Consider the following 23,257-nt stretch of genomic DNA (forward strand, 5'->3'; position numbering starts at 1 on the left):
TGGCACTGTAAGTGAAAGTACGTCCCCGCCAAACTCCCCAGCTGTATGGGCTTGTTCGGCTCATCAAGTGCCCCCCCATAGTCAGCTGTGCCCCCCCAGGTTCCCCCCCAATGATAAATACCTAGCTACGCCACTGTGTGTGTGTGTGTGTATGTGTTTTGGGCAGCCAAAACCACACATTCAAATCGCACCAAAATTTTCACAAAAATCACCAAAAAATTGCTGATGTGAAAAAACATGGTCCCATCGTGATTTAAAAACTTTTAGTATATTTAATAAGCGATCACATTTTGACCAAAAAATGCTGCTCCTGGAGCCTGGCATAGGATATCCGTAGAATCTTTTGCCCAGAAGTAGAAATAAAATAAACTCTAGCAGTAGCCGTGTGTCCGTGTGTGTACTTCGAACTTGTGTTCGGACAACTTGGGTTCCATTCCCGAAGCTGCAGATAACAAGATCAGTTGGTTAGCTGCAAAAATTCCAAGTGACAACGTTTCACTAGAGCAGCACATAAACGCGAGAGCCCTCAACAGGAGCAAGTGTGAGGGGCCCAAAGGGCCCACGAGCACTTGTTGTATACTAGATTCCTTCATAGGCATTTATTGTTGTATTTATTCCTTGATCCTGATGTTCACTAACCAAACCCAGGTATTTATTGGCTGGAGTGACTTAGTATATCCGAGTTATCTACCTCTGTTGGCTTGAGTTGCTCCATATATCCCAGTTACAGTATTTACCTCCATGGGATGGAGTGGCTTAAGATATTCCCTCCTTCCCTCCCTTCCCACAGACTTGGTGAAGGGGACTACATCAAGACGCCATCTGGGAATTATTTTGTCAAGGCGTCACAACGTAAGGGTCTGCTGCCTGATATCCTTGAGTCTCTCCTTGCTGCTCGAAAGAAGGCAAAAGCAGACCTCAAGAAAGAAACAGATCCATTTAGACAGAAGGTAAGAAAACTCTTTATCTGCCTCTGTTTGTGTGTCTGCCTGTGTGTCTGTGCATCTGTCTGTCTGTCTGTGTATCTGTCTGTTTGTGTGTATACAGTATGTCTGTATGTGGAAGAGGTGGCCATAAATAAATTGTCTCCATGTCACATAATTATAACTCTCTCTCTCTCTCTCTCTCTCTCTCTCTCTCTCTCTCTCTCTCTCTCTCTCTCTCTCTCTCTCTCTCTCTCTCTCTCTCTCTCTCTCTCTCTCTCTCTCTCTCTCTCTCTCCCTGTCTCTCTCTCTCTCTCTCTTATGTATATAACAGTGCCAGAGTAAATCCATAATTTTTTTTCTTTTTCCCATCACTTACTTGATGTAGTGCTGCTCTTGGGTGCTTGCTGTCTCCTCCCTTCCTTCCTTCTTTCCATCCTTCCTCTTCTGTCTTTCATTCCTTCATTCTTTCCTTTTCCTTCTGTCTACGGGTGACTCTACACTGAGTGACAAGCCAAATGGTTTCTTGTTGTACAGGAAACCATTTATTATGCTGGGTGGTAACCACGTAACCAAATTATGGCACCTGGTGGTTTAGTAGGCAATTAAGGCACTCCAGTCAGATTTAGCCTGTGCAGGTTTATATCCAAGGGGTGGTTGGGGTTTATTGCTCACGTAATGCTACTCTGGGAATGAGGCTGGTCACTTTCATGTTAAATGTCAGGACCAACTTGCCTGACCTCAGGCTCCAACATTCCTCATGGGGCAACACAGGAATGGATGGATGGAATAATCTGTCTATCTGTTTATTGCCAGATGTCGTAGTCCTGTAAGGGTTGGCCACAAACAAATCTCCTCCATGTTGTCCTTTCCCCCTCCATTTGGTTGCCTTCCACCCTGTTCGCACCCCCTTGGTTGAGCAGAATATGTATTCCTTGGAACTAATGACAGTATACAGTAATTCTTTTCCATTTTTTGTAACACACACACACACACACACACACACACACACACACACACACACACACACACACACACACACACACACACACACACCAGAAAAGCACATTAACAAGATAGTTGGAGTGACTTATAAACTCTTGACTAACATAAGAGTAGCATTTCATTATATGGATGAGGAAATGATGACAAAATTGATAGTGGCCATGATCCGCCCCAGGTTAGAATATGCAGCGGTAGTGTGGTCCCCACACAAAAAGAAAGATATAAACAAGATTGAGAGAAAACAAAGAACAGCAACCAAGATGGTCCCCAGTCTGACAGACCTGTCATACAGAGAGAGGCTGGAAAAACTGGATTTGCCTTCGTTAGAGGAAAGGAGAAAGAGGGGAGACATGATTACGGTGTTCAGGACCATGGTGGGAGTAGATAAAATTGACAAAGAAGATCTGTTTGTATGGGATAAGAGAGCAACAAGAGGACATGGAATGAAATTGAAAAAGTCAAGGTGCTTGAAGGATATCAAGAAATATAGCTTTCCTTACAGAAGTATAGACTTATGGAATAGCCTGGACAAAGAGATCGTCCAGTCTAGAAACTTAAACGAGTTTAAAGTTAAATTCGACTTATTGAGAAACAGCGACGGAAACCCACAAGCATAGTACATTCCGTGTATATCACAATTAGGTATATTAGGTAAATACTTAAATATTTGGAACGACTTAGACAAAGAGGTGGTGCATGAGAAAAATATTCATGTGTGTAAAGGTAGACTTGATAAATGTGGATATGGAGACAGGACAACACGAGCATTGCTCAATTCCTGTATACTACAAATAGGTAAATACACACACACAGCTGGGTTTGTTTATACTACAGCAACACGCGGAAAGTGTACATACTCTGTAAGTACATACTCTGTTCATTTAGTATTACAAAATGGATACATACTTCAGTAAAACAAATTTGGAAAAGAAAAGGGATAAAAGTAAAAAGCAAAATGATGATTTCTACCAAGAACTGGTTGAAGTGGAGACTCACAATAGACTGGTTGAACGTGTACACAAACTAGAAATGGCTTTCAAAAATGAAATCGATGAAATAAAGAAGCAAATGCACTTGCAAAAGGAAGAGATAGAAAAACTAGGAAGGGAGGCCAATAAGAAAGACACAACCATCAGTGAACTAACAGTGGAATTGAGTACGCTTAGGAAGAAAGTGAGTGAAATGGGAAGTACAGTAGTCAATCACGAGAGTGTTATGGAAGAGTTAAAAAATGACACAGAGACAATTAGACAAGCAAGCAGTCTTATGGACCAGAGCAGTGATATTGAGGAGAAGATAACACAGGTGAATGAAGCTGTGCAAAGCTACAAAAATGATGTAGAAACCACGTATGCTGAAATGGTGAAAGTAATGAAAGACTTAGAAACAAGGGTGGAGGAAAAAAGCATTAAAAAGGAAGTGAAAAGAATAATCCAAAACAATCCAAAGTTAGTCAGAGATTCAGTAGAAATAAATAAATCAATAGTAATCACTGGTATAGAAGAGGAAGAAATTAAAAACAAGATCACTAGAGACAAAAAGGAGATGGCAAATGTAATGAGCTTACTGAAAGAAGTATCAGAGGAAATCTGTAATAAAGACATAGAGGAACTCAAAAGGTTAGGGAAATACGAGAAAAGCAAGACAAGACCTCTAAAGGTGACTTTCCAGAGTGTAAACACTGTGGAAGAGATACTAAAAAATGCAAAGAATATTATGGAAAAAGAGGAGTTCAAAAATGTATGGATAAAAAGATGCCTAACACAAGAGGAACTGGAATTACTGAAAGAGAAAAGGGAGGAAGCAAAAACAAAAAATAAGGGAAGATCAGAAGAGGAGAAGAAGAAATTTTTTTACAAAGTAATAGGATTGCAGGTACGAAAGTGGTACACAAACATGATGGACGAAAAAGGAGGAAGTTAGTAGAACCATGTCATGACAAGTATATAAACAAGATGATAAAGTTGATGTACTCAAATGTGGATGGAATGGTATCTAAATTACTAGAGATGAATGATTATGTCAGAGAAAATGAACCACAAATAATATGCCTAACTGAGACAAAATTAACACCAAGGATATCCAATGACATACTAAACTTAGAGGAATACAATATATGGAGAAGAGACAGAAATTTAAAAAAGGAGGGAGAATTATAATATTAACTAAGAAAAATCTAAAAGTCAAGGAAATAAACCTAGATATACCATCACAAGTAGAACTGATTGCAGTAGAGATTGACACATTGGAAGGTAAAGTAATTGTAGCCAATTTGTACATGCCACCCAGATCAAACACATGGGAAAGAGACGAATATGAGGACCTGGCAGAGAGTACAATTCAGAGTATAAGATCCTTGCTACATAAAATGGAAGAGAAATCGGAAAGAATTATACTAACTGGGGACTTCAATACAAATATAAATTGGAATACTCTAGATATAAATAGCCAAGAAAGCTGTTGGGACCAAAAGCTCCTGGATCTCCTACAAGAGTTTTTCTTAATCCAACATGTGAGGGAAACCACTAGAAAAAGAGGACTTGATGTACCTTCAGTGCTAGATCTAATATTTACTAGGCAAGAAAATGACATTGACAGTTTAATATATCACCCTCCACTCAGCAAAAGCGATCATGCAGTACTAAATTATAACTTCAGGATAGCATATGACATAGTAAACAGCAATGACAGTTACAACAAGAGCCTAAACTATAAAAAGGGAAATATCAAGACCTAAAGAAGTATTTCTTAGAAGTTGATTGGGAACATGAGCTTAGAGGACAAGATTTAAATGCTGTATATAAAAAATTTCGTGAATTTTATGAAACAGGAGTCCAGAAGTACAACCCACAGCACAAAGAAGCAGATAAGAAAATACAGAAATGGTTCAATACAGAATGTAAAAAATCAAAAGAAAGAAGAGATTTGTTGCGGAATAGATACAGAAGACACAAAGTGAAAGGGCGTATAATAATTACAAACAGGCAAGAAACGACTATACAAGAATAAGGAGGGAAGCCCAAAAACAGTTTGAGGAGGATATAATAAATAAAAGTAGTGATCAACCAAAGCTGTTTTACAGCTATATCAGAAGCAAAACCAAAGTAAAGATATAATACAATCCATTACGGACAAGGGAATCACTTATACACAAGAGAAAGATATTTGTGAAGCACTAAATAAGAAAATCCAATTAGTTTTTCCAGAAGAACAAAATTTTGAGAGGGACTATGTGGAACACGCATGTCCACACATACTACCAGATATACAAATAGCAGAAAAAGTAATACAGGAAGAGTTAAGTAGATTAGACAGAAGAAAAGCAAGTGGTCCTGATGAAATTTCATGTTGGGTGTTACGAGAATGTGCAAAGGAGTTAAGTAAACCATTATTTTTAATTTTCAAGAAATCCTTGAGTCAAGGGAAACTACCTGATATTTGGAAAAAAGCAAATATAGTCCCCTTATTCAAGAAAGGAAATAGACAAAATCCTCTCAACTACCGACCAGTATCACTGACCAGTGTTGTAAGCAAGGTATTAGAAAAACTTATCAGAAAAGCTTGGGTAAATCATCTAGAAGAACACGTATGATAACAGAAAGACAGTTTGGTTTCAGAAAAGGAAAATCATGTGTTACTAATCTGTTGAGCTACTATGACAGAGTAACAAACACAATACAGGAAAGGGAAGGATGGGTGGACAGTATCTATTTAGATTTCAAGAAAGCTTTTGACACAGTACCACACCAAAGACTTTTATGGAAGCTGTACCATCAAGGAGGAATTCGAGGTAAACTGTTTTGTTGGATGCAAGACTTTCTCATAAAAAGAGAAATGAGGACAGTACTAAGAAGAAACTACTCATCATGGAAAGAAGTGACTTGTGGAGTACCACAGGGTTCAGTGCTGGCACTAATCATGTTTTTAGTGTATATAAATGATATAAACAGTAACACTGGAAATGAGAGCTATCTGAATATGTTTGCAGATGATGCAAAAATACAAAGGAGAATTACTAGCACAGACTCTTGTAGGGAGCTACAAGAAGAATTAAATAAACTTCATGAATGGAGTAGTACATGGCAAATGGAATTCAATGTGGACAAGTGTCATGTAATCAAGTTTGGTAAAAGTGGAAAAAGACCTGATTGGGATTATAAGTTAGGAAATAAAACCCTATCTATACACATCAGAAAGAGAGAAAGACCTAGGTGTGATTATCAATAACAGACTATCTCTGGCTGACCACATCAGCAAAAAGGTACGGAACATGTATACACTGCTTGCAAATATGAGAATAGCATTCACATACATAAATGAAGACATGCTAAGAAGGATAATAACATCATTCATTAGACCAACCCTGGAATTTGCATCAATAGTCTGGAGTCCTCATCTCAAAAAGCATATGGACAAGATTGAAAAAGTTCAAAGGGCCGCTACAAGAAGGATACCAATCTTAAGGAACCTAAGCTATGAAGAAAGATTAAATAAACTGAATCTACCAACACTACAGGAGAGAAGGAAAAGAGGTGACATGATAATGCTATATAAATGCATATCAGGAAAGGGGAAAATAGACATAAATGATTACTTAACATATGGAGAAGCATCAGCAAGAGGACACTGCAAAAAACTGCATAAGAAGAGAGGTGATAAAGACGTAAGGAAATTCAGTTTCCCAAACAGAGCAAGTGATCAATGGAATGCACTACCGAATGAAATAGTGTGTGCCAAAACAATTCACAAATTTAAGGATATATACGATAAATATGGTTTAAGACACGGGACAGTACGAGCTTGACTTATTCCTGTAAAGATACAATTAGGTAAGAACACACACACACACACACACACACACACACACACACACACACACACACACACACACATACTACCAGATATACAAATAGCAGAAAAAGTAATACAGGAGGAGTTAAGGAGATTAGACAGAGGAAAAGCAAGTGGTCCTGATGAAATTTCATGTTGGGTACTACGAGAATATGCAAAGGAGTTAAGTAAACCATTATTTTTAATTTTCAAGAAATCCTTGAGTCAAGGTAAACTACCTGATATTTGGAAAAAAGCAAATATTGTCCCCTTATTCAAGAAAGGAAATAGACAAAATCCACTCGACTACCGACCAGTATCACTGACCAGTGTTGTAAGCAAGGTATTAGAAAAGCTTATAAGAAAAGATTGGGTAAATCATCTAGAAGAACACAGTATGATAACAGAAAGACAGTTTGGTTTCAGAAAAGGAAAATCATGTGTTACTAATCTGTTGAGCTACTATGACAGAGTAACAAACACAATACAGGAAAGGGAAGGATGGGTGGACAGTATCTATTTAGATTTCAAGAAAGCTTTTGACACAGTACCACACCAAAGACTTTTATGGAAACTGTACCATCAAGGAGGAATTTGAGGCAAACTGTTTTGTTGGATGCAAGACTTTCTCATAAAAAGAGAAATGAGAACAGTACTAAGAGGAAACTACTCATCATGGAAAGAAGTGACTAGTGGAGTACCACAGGGTTCAGTGTTGGCACCACTCATGTTTTTAGTGTATATAAATGATATAAACAGTAACACTGGAAATGAGAGCTATCTGAATATGTTTGCAGATGATGCAAAAATACAACGGAGAATTATTAACACAGACTCATGTAAAGAGCTACAAGAAGAATTAAATAAACTTCATGAATGGAGTAGTACATGGCAAATGGAATTCAATGTGGACAAGTGTCATGCAATCAAGTTTGGTAAACGTGGAAAAAGACCTGATTGGGAATATAAGTTAGGGAATAAAATCCTATACACATCAGAAAGAGAGAAAGACCTAGGTGTGATTATCAATAACAGACTATCTCCGGCTGACCACATCAGCAAAAAGGTACAGAACATGTATACACTGCTTGCAAATATGAGGATAGCATTCACATACATAAATGAAGACATGCTAAGAAGGATGATAACATCATTCATTAGACCAACCCTGGAATATGCATCAGTAGTCTGGAGTCCTCATCTCAAAAAGCATATAGACAAGATTGAAAAAGTTCAAAGGGCCGCTACAAGATGGATACCAAGCTTAAGGGACGTAAGCTACCGTACGAAGAAAGACTAAATAAACTGAATCTACCAACACTACAGGAGAGAAGGAAAAGAGGTGACATGATATGCTATATAAGTGCATATCAGGGAAGGAGAAAATAGACATAAATGATTACTTAACATATGGAGAAGGATCAGCAAGAGGACACTGCAAAAAACTGCATAAGAAGAGAGGTGATAAAGACGTAAGGAAATTTAGTTTCCCAAACAGAGCAATTGATCAATGGAATGCACTACCAAATGAAATAAAGTGTGCCAAAACACTTCACAAATTTAAGGATATGTACGATAAATATGGTTTAAGACACAGGACAGTACGAGCTTGACTCATTCCTGTAAAGATACAATTAGGTAAGAACACACACACACACACACGCTGAAACAAAATTAACACCAAGGCTATCAAATGACATCCTGAACTTAGAGGAATATAGTATATGGAGAAGAGATAGGAACTTAAAAAAAGGAGGAGGAATTATAATATTAACTAAAAAAATCTAAAAGTCAAAGAAATAGAACTAGAGATACCCTCACAAGTAGAACTGATTGCAGTAGAGATCAATAGATCTGAAGGGAAAGTAATTGTAGCCAATTTGTACATGCCACCCAAGTCAAACACATGGGAAAGAGACGAGTATGAGGACCTGGCAGAGAATACAATTCAGAGTTTAAGATCATCACTAAATAAAATGGAAGAGAAATCGGAAAGAATTATACTAACTGGAGATTTTAATACAAATATAAAATTGGAATACTCTAGATATAATAAGTCAAGAAAGCCGTTGGGACCAAAAGCTCCTGGATCTCGTGCAAGAGTTTTTTTTTTTTGTAAGGGAAAGCACCAGAAAAAGAGGACTCGATGTACCCTCAATGCTAGATCTCATATTTACTAGGCAAGAAAACAATATTGACAATTTAATATACCACCCTCCATTCGGCAAAAGTGACCATGCAGTACTCAATTGCAACTTCAGGATAGCATATGACATAGTTAACAGCAATGAAAGTTACAAAAAGAGCCTAAACTATATAAAGGGAAACTATCATGACCTAAAGAAGTACTTCTTAGAAATTGATTGGGGAAAGGAGCTTAGAGGACAAGATTTAAATGCTATATATAAAAAATTCTGTGAACTTTATGAAATAGGAGTCCAGAAGTACATCCCAAAGCACAGAGAAGTAGAAAAGAAAATAAAGAAATGGTTCAATACAGAATGTAAAAAATCAAAAGAAAAATAGAGATTTGTTGTGGAATAGATACAGAAGACACAATAGTGAAAGGGCAAATAATAATTACAAACAGGCAAGAAACGATTATACAAGAATAAGGAGGGAAGCCCAAAAACAGTTTTAGGAGGATATCATAAATAAAAGTGGTGATCAACTAAAGCTATTTATCAGCTATATCAGAAGCAAAACTAAAGTAAAAGATAAAATACAATCCATTACGGACGAGGGAATCACCTATACACAAGAGAAGGATATTTGTGAAGCACTAAACAAGAAATTCCAATCAGTTTATACAGAGGAAAAGAATTTTGAGAGGGATTATATGGAACATACATGCCCACGCATACTACCAGATATACAAACATCAGAAAAAGTATTACAGGAGGAGCTAAGTAAATTAGACAAAGGAAAAGCAAATGGTCCTGATGAAATTTCAAGTTGGGTACTACGTGAATGTGCAAAGGAGTTAAGTAAACCATTATTTTTAATTTTCAAGAAATCCTTGAGTCAAGGTAAACTACCTGATATTTGGAAGAAAGCAAACATTGTTCCCTTATTCAAGAAAGAGAATAGACAAAATCCACTCAGCTACCAACCTGTATCACTGACCAGCGTTGTAAGCAAGGTATTAGAAAAGCTTATAAGAAAAGCTTGGGTAAATCATCTAGAACACAATATGATAACAGAAAGACAGTTTGGTTTCAGAAAAGGAAAATCATGTGTTATTAATCTGTTGAGCTACTGTGACAGAGTAACAGACACATTACAGGAAAGAGAAGGATGGGTGGACAGTATCTATTTAGATTTCAAGAAAGCATTTGACACAGTACCACACCAAAGACTTTTATGGAAACTGTACCATCAAGGAGGAATTCGAGGCAAACTGTATTGTTGGTTGCAAGATTTTCTCATGAAAAGAGAAATGAGAACAGTACTAAGGGGAAATTACTCATCATGGAAAGAAGTGACTAGTGGAGTACCACAGAGCTCAGTGCTGGCACCAATCATGTTTTTAGTGTATATAAATGATATAAACAGTAACACTGGAAACGAAAGCTAATTAAATATGTTTGCAGATGATGCAAAAATACAAAGGAGAATTACTAACACAGACTCTTGTAAAGAGCTACAAGAAGAATTAAATTAACTTCATGGATGGAGTAATACATGGCAAATGGAATTCAATGTCGACAAGTGTCATGTAATCAAGTTTGGTAAAAGTGGAAAAAGACCTGATTGGGATTATACATTAGGAAATAAAACCCTACACACATCAGAAAGAGAGAAGGACCTAGGTGAGATTATCAATAGCAGACTATCTCTGGCAGACCACATCAGTGAGAAGGTACAGAACATGTATACACTGCTTGCAAATATGAGAATAGCATTCACATACATAAATGAAGACATGTTAAAGGTAATAACATCATTCATCAGACCAACCCTGGAGTATGCATCAGTAGTGTGAAGTCCTCATCTCAAAAAACACATAGACAAGATTGAGACAGTTCAAAGGGCCGCTACAAGATGGCTACCAAGCTTAAGGGATCTAAGCTACGAAAAAAGACTAAATAAACTGAATCTACCAACACTACAGGAGAGAAGGAAAAGAGGTGACATGATTATGCTATATAAATGCATATCAGGGAAGGAGAAAATAGACATAAATGATTACTTAACATATGGAGAAGCATCAGCAAGAGGACACTGCAAAAAACTGCATAAGAAGAGAGGTGATAAAGACGTAAGGAAATTTAGTTTCCCAATTAGAGCAATTGATCAGTGGAATGCGCTACTGAATGAAATAGTGTGTGCCAAAACAATTCACAAATTTAAGGATATGTACGATAAATATGGTTTAAGACACAGGACAGTACAAGCTTGACTCATTCCTGTAAAGATACAATTAGGTAAGACACACACACACACACACCATAGCCTTTCCATAGCCAGTGCTTTCTTGATTTTTTTTTTTTTTTTTTTTTTTTTTTTTACTGCCATACCAGTGTCTTACCCAGTTGTTAATGGAGGTACTAAAGCACTTTGATTATTTATGAGAGAGGGATGAGCTGGGAGGGAGGGCAGCGAAATAGCAGGGGACAGGGTGATTTGGAGGCGATTTGTTTGTAGTCACTCTTTACGAGATTAATGGGTCTTGCTGTAGAATGATAGATAGAGGTATTTATTAGTAAAAAATTGCCATACTTTACTGTAATTTCTAGTGTTTTTTTAAGTAACCAGTCTGCATCCCACTATATTGAGTGGGGTCACCAATGATATATAAAGGTCAGATGTGTTCTGTCATCATTACGTACTTCAGAAATTGCAGTACACCCTGGTTGTATTGAAGTAATTGGGGAAAAGCCAGGTCCGATAAAGCTGATACTCCATTATATCTGTGGCCTCCCTCCCCCCAGTTGGGATTTCAAGCACTTTTGTTTCATTTTTGTTTTGTTTATAAAGGTTCAACATGCTTGTGTTTGTTGGCCTTGGTCATCTAATGGCAGCTCCTCATGCCACTCGATCTCTGACAGCTTCCCTATTCAGTCACTTATCCCAGAGGTCACACACTGTGACCTCATCCCAGGCCTTTTTCGATCTGCCACTCACAACCCTACCCCTGGCATTAACACCTCTCACTTTCTGCATCCAATTGTCGTCCCCCATCCTGTCCACATGCCCAAACCATCTCAGTCTATCCTTCCTCATGAAAACACCAATACACTCCAGTTTCATCCTTCCTCTCAACTCTTCCATCATAAACCCAGCCCCCACCCCCCCATCCACCTAATCATTGCCGTTTCTGTACATTTGACCCTGTGAGTATCCTCATCCTTTACTGTCCTGGCCTCACTACCGTACAGGATTACTCTCCTAACACATGCTGCGTACAAGATTCCCATAGCACAGAGGGAGAACCCTCTCAGTGTCAGGAAAGGCAACAGCTCCCTGAACTACATCTAACCACTCCTCACCCTAGCCACAGAGCTAGCACCAGCCCAACCTCCAACACATAACATGTCCCCCAAGTAACATGTTTGAAAATAAATTAGTACTTAGCATATTCTAGTACTATAAATGTAAACTACTATTTACCCATTTACTTGGTCTGTAATTTTGCCATTTTGTAGCTTATTTCACATCCATTTCATACCATTTCTGTCTGACTAGAACAATATTATTGTAGTCAGTAATTACAACTCTGCTATCATGATGATGAGTGGGCAGTTTCAGGCCAGGTTGGAGTAAAACTGGGTAGGAAACATATGTATTGCCACCCATTGTGCGCCATATAATGGAATTGTTCGTCATAGGTGACAGAAGTTCAGTAGGCTTTGTCATGTCTGTTAAATCCAATATCTTTTATACCAGGGCCTGTTATAGTGAGAGTCTGCTGTACTAGCTGTTAAAAAAGAACCTAGGACTTATCCACATGTTTGTGCTCTCAGTTTTAACCCTGCGCGTCCCGTTGACATATATATATATGACCACTCGTTTTGTCACTGTCAGTTCCTTTGACGTATATAAAGGCGCATCAGTTGCAAGGTCCCTAATTTGCACAATTTTAAATTTTCGCGCGTGATTTTTGGTACGTATACACGGGACACCTTCCTCTACAAGATGCCAGGCAGGGACAATGCCTTACCCCGCATGACCTCCCCCTCCCCCCTGCACGCCATTGTCTTGGCAATTCACCTGTTACCAGTGACCTGGCCAGTAAAGAAATGTCATGCCACAGTACAAAATCAGGGCCAGAGTGATTCCTCAATCAATGACAATGTGGAGTACAAAGGTTACATAGCATTAGAGGAAGAAACAGTCAGAAATGATGATCAGGTAATGTCACCAAAATAGGTCAGGTATGTTGATGTGTTTGGTGAGTGAAACAATGCTCATATTGCCTATATTGCTGTGTGAAAACCAATATACTTTCGTACTACATATAAATTCGTACCAAATAAATAAATAAATACCATTTATGAGTGGTGTGGAATAGTTACCCTCCCATAGAGCTCATTTTCTTTGGAGCCAGCCTGATAGAAAACCCAGTAAGGTAAGGGGTACTCCTACCTGTATCGAGTATTTTAAACCTCAGGTGAGCGATTTCTCTATGAATTTTCGATGTTTCTCACCAAAAGCAGAGGTTTGAGCCAAAAAAATTTTTTACCAAAATTGGTCGGGACTGGGGAGTCTGGTGGAAAATCAGTCGGGACGGGGCGGGTTAATATGGACCTAAGTGCTCACATATTTTAACTACACAACTGGATTTGATATTGAACCAACACTTTTTACTCTCCGTCTGCCCCCACTGTGACCTTTATCATATTTCTCACAGGTGTTGGATGGTCGACAGTTGGCCTTGAAGATCTCTGCCAACTCTGTGTATGGGTTTACTGGTGCACAAGTGGGAAAGCTGCCCTGCCTCGAGATCTCACAGGTAGGCCATTGTATTACATATAGGAAGGGTGTCGATTATACTTAATAATGGTAGTTTTATTGATGGTGATGGTGGTAGTGCTAAATGAGTGCTGGTAATGGTATGTTGATGATAATGAGTAGTGATGATGTTAGTAGTGTCAGTGTTCTTTATATTAATGATATTGAGAAATGATGATGATAATGAGAAGTGTTGATAGTAGTGTAAATGATCAAAATGATGATGATGCTGCTGCTGCTGCTGCTGCTGCTACTGTCCTATCCCCATTCTGTGCTTGTTTGTAACCACCACCTTACCCCTGCCAGAGTGTGACAGCGTTTGGCCGACAAATGATTGCATTCACCAAAGAGGAGGTGGAGAAGAAATACACCATAGAGAATGGATACAAATTCAATGCAGAGGTGAGGACTGATATGTGAGGATGTTATTTATTATTATTATTATTATTAGTGATGGCCAAGGTAAAGCTGCAAAGAAAATGGTTGAGGAGACGAAGGGGAAGACAGGAGGAAACAGCTCCTGTGAGAAGAGTGGAGAATTTGCAAGATAGTGAGAGAATGGCAGAGTATAAGAGCATAGTGGAAGAAAGATTGGGAAGATATGAGCTAGAGCAGATGGAAGGGGTGGAAGACGTATGTAAGATATTCACGGAAGAGAGAGGCGCAGCGTGTGAGGTGGTTTGTGGAGTGAGGAGGAGATGCAAGGGTGTGCAAGGGACAGCATGGTGGAATGATGAGGTGAAACAAGCTGTAGAACAAAAGAAGAAGGCATATAGTGAATGGTTAGTGAGTAAAGGTAGGGGAGAAGATGAGAGAGAGAAGAGAGAGGTATATGTGAGCAGGAGAAGTGAAGTGAAGAGACTGGTGAAGGAGAGCAAGAAGAAAGGGGATGAAGAGTCTGGGAGGAATCTGAGTGTGAAATGGAGGGAGAGTAAGAAATCGTTTTGGAAGGAGGTAAAGAAAGTAAGGCAGTGTGAAAGGGGAAATAGTAGGGGAGTGAAAGATAGGAATAATAGATTGTTGGTGGAGAAGAGAGAGAAACCGAGGAGATGGAAGGAGCACTTTGAGGATTTGTTGAATGTAGAGAGTGAGAGCAGTGCGAGTATAAGGGGTTGGGGAATGGCTGGGAGAAGAAGAGATGAGAGGAGGGAGGAAGAGATCAGTAGGGCAGAAGTAGTGGAAGCAATGAAGAAGATCAAGTTGAGAAAGGCCCCAGGAATTGATGGAGTTTGTGGTGAAATTCTGAGGTATGGGGGTGAGATTGTTGCGGAGTGGATATGGAAGTTGTGTAGATTGGCTTGGGAAGAGGGAAGGGTTCCAGAGGACTGGAAATCAGGTATAATTGTTCCTCTATACAAAGGAAAGGGGGAGAGGGAAGTATGTGGTAACCATAGGGGTATTTGCCTTCTTAGTGTAACTGGTAAAATATTTGGTAGAATACTCATTGATAGGGTTAGGCATATGACAGAGGAGCTAGTTGGAGAAGAACAAGGGGGATTTAGGAAGGGAAAAGGGTGTGTAGATCAGATAGTTGTTCTAAGATGTTTAGTGGAGAAGTATCTAGAGAAGGGAAAGAAAGTGTATGCTGCCTTCATGGACTTGGAGAAAGCTTATGACAGAATAGATAGGCAAGGTATGTGGAAGGTATTAAGAATATATGGAGTGGAAGGGAAATTGTGGAGTGCTGTGAAGAGTATGTACGAAGGAGCTAGGGCTACGGTGTGAGTGGATGGTGAGCTGAGCGAATTCTTTGATCTCAATGTGGGACTGAAACAGGGTTGTGTGATGTCTCCATGGCTGTTTAATATATACATGGATGGGGTTGTAAAGGAGGTGCAAGGTAGGGCAGTGGATGTTGGGGTGGCTCTGATGAATGAGGGTGAGATTTGGAAGATTCCGGTGTTGCTGTTTGCTGATGATACAGTATTGTTGAGTGAATATGAATGGGAGTTGCAAGGTTTGGTGAATGAATTTGGGACAGTGTGTAGGAGGAGGAAGCTGAAAGTTAATGTAAACAAAAGTAAAGTTATGATGTTTGAGAGGAATGAAGTCACAGAATGTACAGTAAGGTTAGATGGTGAGGATGTGGAGAATGTGAGTGTATTTAAGTACTTGGGTAGTGTGATGAGTAAGGATGGAACTTTGAGGGATGAAGTGTGTGAAAGGGTACAGCAGTGAAGGAAGGTTGTTCGTTCACTGAAAGCAGTGATGAGGAGTAGGGAGGTGAGTATGGAAGTTAAGAAGTCACTGCATGATAGTATTGTGATCCCTACCCTGTCGTATGGAAGTGAGGCGTGGACCCTGCAAGAGGGGAACAAGTCAATAGTGAGAGCAGTAGAAATGAGTTACTTGAGAGGAGCATGTGGAGTGACATGGAGGGACAGGTTGACGAATGAAGAAGTGAAGGAACGTTGTGGGGTGGATGTGGATGTGGTTGAGAAGATTAGGAGAAATACACCGAGGTGGTTTGGACATGTGGAGAGAACGGAGAATGAAAGACTGACTAAGATGGTGTATGTAGGTGAGGTGAAGGGAGGGAGAGGGAGGGGTAGACCGAGGATGAGGTGGAGGGATGGAGTTGAGATGTATATGGGGGGGGGTGAGCTGGGGGGAGGGTAGTCAAATGGTGGGTGACAGAGCGACTTGGAGGCGTTTTGTCTGCGGCCACCCTTTGCGGGATTAGGGCGTCGGGCTATAGATAGATAGATTATTATTATTCACTTGTTTAAATATTAGGACGATCTTGGCTAGCCCCGGGCTCCTACGCTCCTCATGGGACGGTATAGGATTGGTGGTGGATGGGTGGATGGATTATTATTATTATATCATGTAACCAAGGATGAGATGGAGGGATGGAGTGGAGAGATACAGCATATGAGAGGTGGGGGTGTAAGTTGGGGGAGGACAGTGAAATGGTGAGGGACAGGGCAACATGGAGGTAGTTTGTTTGTGGCCACCCCTAATTGGATTATGGCATCTGGCAATAGATACTTGTAGTAACCAAGCAGCTCTCCCATCCAAATATAGACCCCCACCAGAAAAAAGGAATTATCTAACGATGCTTTCTGGAACCTACTTTACCTTATTCTTAGGTGGGAAAGAGAGATTTGAGTGATAATGATGATGATGGTAAATGTCTTCTCTTTCTCTTTCTACAGTTGGAAAAAGAGGTTAGCATTGTTTTTGGCAAGTGGGTGCATCAGAGACGTAGTTAGAGATGGACTGAGAGATAATGCTGATTTTGTGTTTATGTTGTGTCGGGGAGAGCATGTGGAGATCATCAGGCGTGAAAGGATAAGTGGATGCATAAGAGATGTAGTGGTATTAGAGGTAGACTGCGAGGTAATGCTGATTTCGTGTGTGGAATTTGTCGGGGACAGCGTGTGGAGACTGTCAGGCATGAAGGGATTGATCTTGCTGGTGAGTCTCTTGAGTGTGTGAATGAGTATTGTTATTTGGGAGACGTGTGCTGGAAGTAGGGCTGGGAAAAAGCAGTGATGATGATGATGATGGTGATGATGGTAAATGAGTCGTCTTTCTTTATACACGGTAATCCCTCGATTATCCATCATAAAAGAACCAAAGGCATGACCAGATACGGCATTGTCCAGATACAGAGCAATATCCTCTACTGTACCCATACCCTACCTGTACCCATGCCCAACCTATGTGTACAGTATCCCTCCTAATTTTAGCAGTGCTGTGCAGTCTTTTGGCTGTTATTAGACATCAAAACACACTTTGCAGTATGCAGTATAATTCTAAACACTGAGAATACAGTTCATGAACAACAAGGAAAAAAAAAATGCACAGTACCCCTCCTAATTTTGGCAGTGTTCCTCAGTCTTTTGGCTCTTCTTAGACATCAAAACACACATTGGAATATGCAGTATGGTCCTAAACACTATGAAAACAATGCATACAAAATAATATATATATGCTAAACCCTACCAATATGTACAGTACCCCTCCTAATTTGGGCAGTGTTCTGAGGTCTTTCAGATGTATTTAGACAGCAAAAAACACATGGGAGTATCCATTATATTGCTAGACACTAAGAAAGCAAGGCCTAAACAACAAAAATCTGCAAATATCCTTCCTATAATATACAGTATCCTTCCTAGTTTTGGCACTGTACTGCAGTCTTTCATCTGTATTTAGACAGCAAAACACACAAGGGGATATCCAGTATAATGCTAGACACTAAGAAAGCAATGCCTAAACAAGAAAAGTCCACAGAAAAGTCAATGAAGACATCTGCAGTATTTTTAACACTCAGAAAATCAGAAAGTCTCTCAGACAGCAAGAGTAATGGCTGACTCTGTGGCACAAAGAAAAATATTTCTTTCAATTTCAGTATGCCCCCCAGAAATTGGTTATATTGGTATAAACTGATAACGTCTTTGCTGGTGTTTATAATATGAGATAAAATAAAAACACATAAAACTGATGAATGAAAGTACTAAAAAGCTGTGAGAATGAACTTGTTGGAGAGTAAATAATACCTTCAGATAACTTCCTAACATCCTAGCCCATACGGTGCAAGAGCTAAGCATGTGTCTAGATGCAGAATATCATGAGCTTTCTCATCATCTTTTCAGAATTTCTATATGACTGATAATATTCAAGTAAATTGCGAAAACTTTTAAAATCACGCAGGGATGGTGGGCAATGCACGGGTGGGGGAGTACTGAGGGAGAGGGAGAGAGAAAAGGCAGGCAGTAGTGAGCATGGGAGGGATGGAGGAGGGACAGGGGGAGGGGAGAAGCGAGGAATGCAACAGGACTTTCACCGTTCGGTGAGGAGGCAGATGGATGCTTTTGCTCTGCTGGTGGGTTAGGCTCTGTGTTACTCCTCAGAGGGAGTTATGTTCTTATTGATCCAGCTGGCCAGGGAACTTTCAGCATTCAGTAAGGGACCATACAGCCATTTTAGCTCAGCTTCTGGGTTATGCTCTGTTGTCCTCACACATTGCCAGAATGTTACTGGTGATTAGAATGGCTGGGGGATTTCGACCACACGGTAGGGATCTGTACAGCCATTCTTACTCAGCTTGTGGGTTACAGTCTATTACACGCGCATGGACAGAGAGGCCGGTGAGCCATGGAGTCAACTTTTCCTTTTACTTTGTAGGCTGGCTGGCTGCCGAAGCCAGAACTTTTATGTCCGGTTACGGACAAATAAATCCGGATACGGTTATGATAGAGCCAAGGCCTAATGAACAGATACAGAGCATGACCGGATATGGACCGTCGGGATAATCGAGGGATTAGTATAATTGGGAAGAAGAGGTGATGATGATGATATTGACAGTGATGGTGATGAACAACTTTTCTCCCCATGTGCAGGTCATCTATGGCGACACAGACTCAGTGATGGTAAAGTTTGGGGTGGACACAGTGGCAGAGGCGATGGAGCTGGGGCGGGAGGCGGCAAATTATGTCACCGAGAAGTTCGTCAAACCTATCAAGCTTGAGTTTGAGAAGGTATGGTGGTGGGAAGGGGGGGATTTGTGTGTGTGTATGCGTGGGAGGGATTTTTGTGTGTGTCTGTGGGGGGGGGGGAGTTTTGTGTGTGTGTCTGTCTGTCTGTCTTTCTGTCTCTCTGGTCATTTCATACTCTGCAGCTCCTGTGCATTGCATCTGGTAACTTCAGCCACTGGTTTTGATTGAACCTTTCTTGGCACAGATTTTCTTCAGCAGCTTATTTTTCTTTAACTTCTTACAGCATTTCTTCATGACTAGCACTATATTCTACTGTTAGTCTCTTGTTATAATTCAGCTTTCAGAATGGAGAGATAGCAGTTTTAGTCCAAGTTAAAGTGGATAGAATATAGTTATTCTCATGTGGAGAGGATGGAGAGTGAGAGACTAAGTAGGAGAGTACAGTGCCCTCGCACAGTGAACGAGTTTATGGGCGGCAGACGAGCTCATTCACTGCAAATTCGTTCACTGTGAACAACATATCTTTATGGGAAAAATAGCATATGGGCGGCACTACTTCCTCAGACCACTAAAGGGCACATTTCAAATACAGTACAGATATATAAAATATGAAACACTTGGTTATTTATCTTAAGTAGAGCAGGTGACGGCCCTGATTGGCTTGAATACAGATGGTTCTGAGGCAAGGAGATACACTTCAGTAGTCCCTGCCACATCACCTTCCTTTCCCTCGTTCCCTCACCAGTCTCGCGCTCATCACTTGACTGTACCACTTCCCCACGTGCCTCTACCTCATTCACTTCTCCCATAAAGCCTTCAGAGTCCAAAGATGACACCACTGACATCACATCATCGTCTTCACCAGAAAGTGTAGCAGACGATGTAGAGGCAACTGGCTCCTATTGTTCTTGAGTTCGGTAGTAGCGTGTGATGATTGTTTTTCTTATGTTGACTTCCGTATTGTGCCTTTCAGTGTAATAACGAAAAGTGGTTTCTACTCCACTGAGCACTTCCTGTGTCCTAAGGTACAGTAGCTGGTTTCATTTGTCTTAACCTCTTCTCTCAGAACATCCACTGCCACTAGAATTTTACTGATCTTCAACGTAGTCAAATCTTCATCCTCCATTGGATTCTGTTCTACAGGTTGCTCAGACCTGGCCCCTTGTGCAGCGTCTGCTAGGGGAGGGGGGGTCGTTCATTGTGGGAGATGGCGGTTATGGCCTACTCTTTTCCCTGATTTCGTTCACTCGGGGTTCAACTCGTTCACTATGGTCTTGTGGACCTGATTACCCCCTGCTCGTTCACTAGGCGAAACGTTTACACTGAATATGTTCACTGTGGGTGGGCACTGTATATGTGAGTCAGGTGGAGAGGGAGAGGGAGGGGGAGACCAAGGGTGAGATGGAGGGATGGAATGGAGAGGTATGGAGAATGAGAGACTAACCAGGAGTGTGCATGTGAGTGAGGTGGAAGTGAGGAGAGGTAGGAGAAGACTGAGGATGAGATGGAAGGATGGACTAGAGAGGTAAATGAGAGAGGGCAGTGAAATGGCAGGGGACAGGGTGACATGGAAACAATTTGTTTGTGGCCACCCGTTATGGGATTAAGGCATCTGGCTGTAGATAGATAGACTCTTTATTTCTCATATTCATTACCATTTCTCACACTTCCCTGGACAGAGTATACTTCTTTTTCAATATTCAATTCCATTTGGCAAACTCTTTCTCCCAGGTTTATTTCCCATACCTACTGATCAACAAAAAACGCTATGCTGGGCTGTACTTCACCAAACCTGAGATCCACGACAAGATGGACTGCAAGGGTATTGAGACCGTTCGCCGGGATAACGCACCCATTGTGGCCAACCTCATCAACACCTGTCTGCAGAAGATCCTGATTCAAAGGTACAGTACAGCGGTTTATTGTTACATGTCGACTTTATATATTGATGAGACAGAGGGGAGAGTACAAGACTAACTAGGAGATTGTATGTGAGTGAGGTGGAAGGGGGGAGAGGGGAGGGGGAGACGAGGATGAAATGGAAAGATGGAATATAGATATATGGAGAGTGGAGACTAACTAGGAGAGTGTATGTGGGTGAGGTGGAAGGGGGGAGAGGGAGGGGGAGACCATGGATGAGATGGAGGGATGGAGTTGTGATAAAAATGAGAGAGGGGGGTATAAGTTGGGGGGAAGGCAGTGAAATGGCAGGGGACAGGTTGATACGGTGACACTTTGTTTGTGGCCACCCCTTATGGGATTCTGTCTTCTGGTTATAGATAGATATTTTGCAACTTGAAATCCACAGTACTTTACAGAAAAATTGCTTATTGAAGTTCTGTTGTCACCTTTTTTGCCAACCTCAACACTAGTCTGTAGATCCTTGGTGAGAGATACAGAACTGAAGGTCTTGTTATAATATCACCCTGTTTTAGTTCTGTTTTTGACATCAAGTCCACGTTAGAAAAAAATTGCATACCAAAGTTCCATTGATTCCTTTTAACCCCTAAAGACCTATGTCTGCCCAATGACAGTTTTGAAAAATGTAGCATAAAGTCCTATGTCTGTTGATGGTACAGAGCCCACCTAAAACTGGCAGTAGGTAGCACTGTCTCTTTTATGACGTATATGGGACCAAGCCAGTGAGAACTACAGTAACTGGTGGGGTATTGCCGGATTGGACCTCTAGCATGGGGGTGACACCCCCACCCTCTAGCCATTTATCTGCCTACCTGTGCCCCACCGGCCCCTTTCTGCATTATGGCCTCCCAACCACCTATTACCCCATATACCCCATGGATACAGTAGCCGGTGTGCGTAGCAAGCATACTTCCATCCTTCCTCCACTCCTCCCCACCCCCAACACCTCCCTTCCTCCACTCCTCCCCACCCCCAATACCTCCCTTCCTCCACTCTTCCCCACCCCCAACACCTCCCTTCCTCCACTCCTCCCCACCACCAATACCTCCCTTCCTCCACTCCTTCCCACCCCCAACACCTCCCTTCCTCCACTCCTCCCCACCCCCAACACCTCCCTTCCTCCACTCCTCCCCACCCCCAACACCTCCCCACCTCCAACACCTCCCTTCCTCCACTCTTCCCCACCCCCAACACCTCCCTTCCTCCACTCCTCCCCACCCCAAACACCTCCCTTCCTCCCTCCATCCACCACCACACTCCCTCCACCTTCATCCATTCCCTTTGTTTCCAGGCATGTAGGGTTTTCCCTTGCTACTTACCACTATAAATTTATTTTCCTTTCATGATCATTATTTCACCTTGTTTTATGCCTGGGAATATATATTATATTGTTTTTAGTTATGTTTGTATGGTTATTAGCCCCCCCCCCAAAAAAAAATATATATATATACAAATTTCATCATTTACGCAGGGTGAAATTCTTAATTTCACGGTACCTCGCCTCACAGCACATCATAATTTTTATTTATTTATTTATTTTTTTTTTTTCTCACCACTTGCACATACTAGTACTGTAGTAGTAGTTGTTCCTTAGGCAGTCTGGACAAACAGCCCCGAGTCCCTAAGGAAGGCCACAGCCAAGACCGGACTTTCCCACAGAGCTCTCAAGGAGTGTATGTTGTGTTTTTGGCACAGGCGATTTGTGCAATGCAGTCTTCCATAATGTGCTTAATAGTATGGGGTGCTGTGTTGCATCCTGGACAGGTGTCAGCGACAGAGGCATCCAGCCTCTTCCTATAACTCAAGGGGTCTGGATGATGCCCACATCTCAGCCTGGCCAGGTGGACCCTATCCTCATGAGGGAGGTAGGATTCAGAAGAATGGATATCAGGAGGTTGTGCAGTATATAAAGCTCTGTTTCATGCTGTCTCACAATACCATAGCTACATTCAAAATGTCAGATAAGGACAAATAAAGTAACATGTCATGTATTTTGTTTGCTTTTACTTGGCCAAGAATTCATTACACTGTGACAGACATAATTGAAACAAAACCATACAATCATACATGCTTAAGTTATAATGGCTGCTCCTTAAAAAATTAAATTAAATAATATTTCTGACTTGATGGAACAGTGATTAAAAATTATATATTTTTTGTACTGTCATAATAAATTATAAA

The 23,257-nt window shown here is 40.8% G+C and overlaps 1 protein-coding gene across 1 annotated transcript in view; it reads left to right on the forward strand.

Annotated features, from left to right (window-relative positions):
• Nucleotides 1–23,257, forward strand: part of LOC145395436 (DNA polymerase delta catalytic subunit-like) — a 103,963-nt gene that overhangs the window by 56,035 nt on the left and 24,671 nt on the right. The window contains exons 13-17 of the mRNA XM_080269035.1: nt 791–950; nt 13,612–13,713; nt 14,019–14,114; nt 19,061–19,198; nt 20,888–21,060. Of these exons, the coding sequence (XP_080125161.1) occupies nt 791–950; nt 13,612–13,713; nt 14,019–14,114; nt 19,061–19,198; nt 20,888–21,060 (669 nt within the window). The remainder of the gene's footprint in view (nt 1–790; nt 951–13,611; nt 13,714–14,018; nt 14,115–19,060; nt 19,199–20,887; nt 21,061–23,257) is intronic.

Source organism: Coenobita brevimanus, chromosome 31 (assembly GCF_032717465.1).
Source record: "Coenobita brevimanus isolate Jiangsu-jjx chromosome 31, ASM3271746v2, whole genome shotgun sequence".
NCBI classification, from domain to species: Eukaryota; Metazoa; Arthropoda; class Malacostraca; order Decapoda; family Coenobitidae; genus Coenobita; species Coenobita brevimanus.